The sequence below is a fragment of the Pteropus vampyrus genome, unplaced genomic scaffold, assembly GCF_000151845.1.
Source record: "Pteropus vampyrus isolate Shadow unplaced genomic scaffold, Pvam_2.0 Scaffold94, whole genome shotgun sequence".
In the NCBI taxonomy this organism is placed as follows: domain Eukaryota; kingdom Metazoa; phylum Chordata; class Mammalia; order Chiroptera; family Pteropodidae; genus Pteropus; species Pteropus vampyrus.
The window spans coordinates 1,488,284-1,493,477 of NW_011888875.1; the positions used below are offsets into that span (position 1 = coordinate 1,488,284).

A 5,194-nucleotide genomic window follows, 5' to 3' on the forward strand; every position below is an offset into this window, starting at 1 on the left:
GGGAATGGAGGAGTCCTGCCTCCCTGGGCCTTAGTTTCGTCATCTGTAGAATGACCGATGGGAAGGCAGAACCAGATGACGTAGTGGAGACGCAGACCACAAGGCGGCCCAGCGTGTGCTTCGTGATGGCCTAGAAAGTCTTCCCACTAGGAATTTACTTTTAATACTTAAAATACACTTATACAGAGCTGCCCATGTGCCGGGGACTAAACACCTTCTATCAATGCACTTAATCCCCATGACAACTCTCCAAGTGTTCTATTGTCCCCATTTTACAGATGAGGGAACTGAGGCACGGGGAAGGAATGCAACCCTCCCAGGGTCACATGGCTCGTGAGCGAAGGCTGGGACTGTAGGGAGGTGGTCTGGCCCGGCCTCTCTGAACACTGGCCTGATGCTGCCCCCTCTGTTTGCAAAACAAATTTACAGGAAGATCGGTGACTTGTCTGGTACTAGGGAGTGATCACGGAGAATCTGGTATGGAAATAAATCCTATTAATAGCATGGCGAGGCCAGCTGCTTAGTCTTTCAGTGAGAAGAAACAACAGCTGAACACATTTTTAACCAGAAACGGAGATCGCGGGTTTTTGATGAGGACTCCAGGACAGCGCTTGCTAAAAACCCTCAGAGGAGATGGGCAACGGTTGTCAATCACCAAGCTTCTAGAGCCAGGAAGGACCCTCTCAGGTACCGAAGGCCCCAAGGGGCAGGTCTCTGCTGGACATCATTTTAGCCTCACAACCACCACCACCAAAGTAGCTGAGATTTCAGAGGACGCCCAGGTTGAGAAGTGAGCCCCAGGTGACAGAGTCAGTGAGAGGCAGAGCAAGGACCCAAAGGAGGCCGGGGAGAGCCCGAGGCCTGCCGCCAGTAATGTGCCTTCTGCATGGCGACCAGCCTCGGGGAGGGCAGCGTCCTCCCTTCTGCCCCCTGACGGGCTTGCTGTTCCAGAGCGGGGCTGAGCGGGCCCCATGCCGATGTGCCAGCAGGAGGTTTTAGCTGTCGGCTGCGGGGGGGCAGACCCTCCTGAAATATACACCCCCACCAGGTGTGGGGGGCTGTCCACTGGGGCCACTCCGGCAGCCTAGTCCTATCAAGGCTGTGGGGTTGGGGGCGCTTCCAAATTCTTTAAGAAAAGGAGTATGGGAAACAAAGTCAGGTGCAGGGGGCCTTGATGGAGTCCCCACAAGTGAGGTCCCGAAGCTCGAGCCCCGTTGTTGCCACGACTGTCCCCCTACGTGGGTCCGCGGGGTGGTCCTCCTGCCCGTCCTCACTGGAGAACGTATCAAGAACTACGGAAAGGTGCAAATGATTTTGCTTTTGCCAGTGGAGGAGAAATTGTAAATCCAAGTAAACGAATGAAAGGGCTCCCCCTAAAAAGGAGGAAGAGGGATTTAAACAAAGACAAATGCCGAGACGTTTCACAGGAACCAGGGTGTTCTGAGGGCAGGGCTTCCCACGCGGCACCACTGGCACTGTGGCCGTCCTGTGCCCTGCGGGACGGTGAGCAGCATCTCCGGCCTCCACCCTCCAGATGTGGGTAGCACCCCCGCCCTGAGCTGTGACACGAACGTCCCCTGGGGGGGCCACTGCTCTTGGGTCACAGGTTTCACAGTCTTTCTCTTTAAATGAGTGAACCATATACCGAGACAGCCCCCAGGGCCAGTAAGTACCTCGGGGAGCAGCGAGGCTACTCTGGTCGGAGGCCACCGCCCTCCAGAGGGTGACCCCTTGGTGAGGTGCCGCACCTCCTGATCATCCTTTCGTGGGCAGGACTGGCTCTGGGGCTGAGCTGGACGCCCAGGGCATCTCACAGAGGGGGTCTTAGCGAGCCCACCCCAAGCACCCACCAGAGGTCACTAGCAGGAGCATGTGTCTTTAGAGGCCTCGCCTCTCGGGACCTTTGGAGACCAGGTGGCATCTCCAGGTTGGCTGAGACCAGCGGGAGCCTGTGTAGAGACGTTAGGCTTGCTGCTCCCTTGTGGGACAGCACGTACTAAAGACTGTGCTTTTTCTACATTTACGAGAAAGCTCTAAACTGTGGTCTTTAATAGTAGATGTGCTTTTCAGAAGTTCTGTGAATCCTAAAGTCCCGCTTTCTATCCTTCGTAGAGAATAAACGGCAGTGAAACACTCGAGGGCGAGGCTGAGGGTGACAAGGTGGGGGTGGGGGGGGGGAGGGGTGGGGGAGTAGGGGGGGAAGGCGACATATACACACATTTCTAAAACCAGGACGTAGCTGGTGGGCGTCTCGAAGGTGTCGAGGAGGCTGACCAGGAGCGGGTGCTGCACGTTCAGCAGGACGCCGAGCTCGTGGGTGACCTGGTCACGCTTCATCAACTTCTTGTTCACAAACTTAGTGGCCACTGCTCGCTTGGTCCCTTTCTGATCACATTTCTTCACGACAGAGAACCTGCCCCTGGAAGACAGGTTGGAGGCAATTTTCAGAGGGCTGAGTGTGTCGTGGGGAACAGCTGTGGCCCTAAACAGACCAGACGTGGGGCAGCCTCCTGCCCCTGGCCACAGGCCCTGACCCCCGGGCACCCCGTGACAGCCCGAGGAGGCCTGCGTCCGAGCCGCTCGGCCATGAGACTGTCTCTCCTTCCCCAGACAGACTCCGTTTCCTTGCCCTGGTCTAGGCAGGTCACTTGATGCCCTCTGACCTCTGAATGTGGCAGAGGTGACACTGTGAGACTCGCCAGACAGCTTCTACCTTTGCTCTCGTGGAGAAGTTTGTCATGTGAAGAAGCTCACGTGCCTTCTGGCCACCCCGTCCCCCACCCTTGAAAAGAGGAGTGTCAACTGCTGTCACTGCCTTTGGGTGCGTGTGGCGCAGGCCACTCGTCTCTAGTTCACGGTCCCGGGAGCTGCACCCCATGAACCGCACCTGCGAAGCTGCAGCTACGCCTCGACCTGACCTGGACAGCAGGACCTCAGACCCCGGGTCTGAGTCCGCTGCCACCATGAGATGAGTCTGGGGGTTGGGGCACGTGAGGCAGAGAGAGACGCCTGCGGCCGGGGGCAGGCGGTGGAGGGTTAGGGCTCATGCACTGTGGAGAGGTGGGGTCTCTCTTCCCTTGAACGGGGCTGGCCGGGGCCGGTTCTGACCCGCAGAACGCGGAGGGAGCACAGGTGCTGATTTCTGAGGCTGGGCCTTGGAGGCCTTGCAGCCGCTGCTTTTGCTTTCTTAGGACGCTTCTGCCATCACGTGAGGAATCCCCGGGGCCTAGCGTGCCAGGCCAAGGACACGTGGGTGACATGTGGGTGTGCCATCCGACTGAGCTCAGGAGAGACCAACAGAACTGCCTGGTCAGTCACACGCTGTGTGACAGGGCACGTCACTGCTGCTCTGAGACAGCAAGGGCTGCCTCGTGCAGCGGTGAACGCAGGCGGTGACCAGATCACTGGAGCCGCCACCCAGTGTGGCCACCGGAATGTAAGAGGCTGCTGCCGGGGGAGTTCCTCGACAGCTTTTTGAAAGGGACACGTCCATCTGTCATACTTTTGACCTCCTCCTTGCCACATAAGATGCGGCCGAGGGCTGTGTGGGAGGAGAGTCAGAGGGGCCTGGGTGCCTGAGGACACCGCCCGGGCTGGGCTGCCCCTTCTAGTGAGAAACAGCCCCTTCTGCTGCAGCCCTCTCTTAGTTGGCACCCACACCCCCTGCTACACCGCCTGGAGCTCCACGTGCAGGTGGAACCTCAAGGAGACATCCAGCCTTTTCCGGCTCGGACCCTGCGGGAGAATGAAGTCCTACAAGGACTGGTGTGAGTGACTCTTCCCCGGATCCCGGCAAGGATGGGACACAGCTGGTACACAGTGCAGGAGTCGGCCCATCACTTAGGTGGGTGGGTCATGGCATTGGGCCCTGACTCTCTCTGCACCGAAGCTGAACACGTCTTCGTTACTTCGACGTTTGGTACAGAAGGGCGATCACAGGTCTCGTTGCAATCGTAACACGTACAACTACCAAACGCTGGCGAACGCACCGTCTGCCTTTATCGTCTGCTCTTACAGTGAGTTACGCCCTACACGCTGCTCTCTCGGAAGGGGCTCTGGGGTGTAGAGCGTACCTGCCCAGCTCAGCCACTTCGCTGTAGAAGGAGTCAAAGTTGTCTTTCCAGGTCACCATGATGCCATCACTCCCTGGACCTGCGGGAAGAGCAGCACCCCCCACCCCCCCGAGCTTGGTTTACATGGTGCATCTGGGGGAGACGTCTATGGCCCTGCGCTGTCCGACACGACACGGCAGCCGCACGTGGCTCCTGAGCATCTGAACCGTGGCCACCGCGAGGAAGGTGTGCTGGAGTGTAAAATGCACACTGCAGGCTGGGACTCAGTGTGGAAAAAAAGCCGGACTTAGGTGAGAACAAACACACCTCCTCCTCCCTTATTCCCCCGCTCACGTCTTCGTGGAGTCAATGCATCTCCCCGAACCCCCTCAGCTTTCACTAGCGATTTGTTAAGAAATAAGTCGCCTGTGTAATTTCTGTGACATCTTTTAAAAATGAGAATATCGGTGATTCTTTACTGTCAACTTCAAGACTTTGGTGGCATCATCCGAAAATCAGAATACTTCCTTTCTCTGACTTAATGAAATTAATATACATATAGGATTAAGATATTTGGGATGAAAGTTCTAAGACAGTTCAGTTTATTGTCTACACACAGGGTGCTTCCAGACTCAATTCACCTTTTCGTTCGGATTTTTATTTTCGCTCTTTGAAGCGGCTGCTGGATCAGTGAGGAATCGCAGCATCCCCCCTTCCCCTGAACCCCTGCATGGCTGGTGGTCCGCGAAATGCTGGTTGATCACACAACACGTGTTGCTTACTGAGCATCTCTACAGGTCAAGTGCAACTACCGGAAATTTTAAAAAGGCTTAAAATATGAGATCTGCCTTGAGTAGCTCATGGTTCAGCAGAGGAGAGAGACGCCCCTGAGGTCGCTCTGACGGGGGTCCACACCCACCCGAAGGGCTGCTGTCAGGGCCTGAGACAGGCACAGAGCCCGCACAGGCCTCAACCACACTCCTCTCCTTCCCTTTCACGCGTGTCCCCCGAGATCGACTCAGATTAGATTCTCTTAGAGCCGAAGCGTCACCTGGATAACCAGATCAAAGAGGAAGTGGATGTAAGAGAACTAAGAGCGCAGGATGCATCTTGTTTGAACCGAGCTCAAGCGCCCAGAGGCC

General features: G+C 56.6%; 1 protein-coding gene across 1 annotated transcript in view; it reads right to left on the bottom strand.

Moving 5' to 3' along the window:
• LOC105294778 (triple functional domain protein) overlaps window positions 1-5,194 on the bottom strand; it is a 51,647-nt gene that overhangs the window by 4,832 nt on the left and 41,621 nt on the right. Inside the window, exons 14-15 of the mRNA XM_023532944.1 lie at window positions 4,074-4,186; window positions 2,219-2,419 (exon numbers count right to left, since the gene is read on the bottom strand). Of these exons, the coding sequence (XP_023388712.1) occupies window positions 2,219-2,419; window positions 4,074-4,186 (314 nt within the window). The remainder of the gene's footprint in view (window positions 1-2,218; window positions 2,420-4,073; window positions 4,187-5,194) is intronic.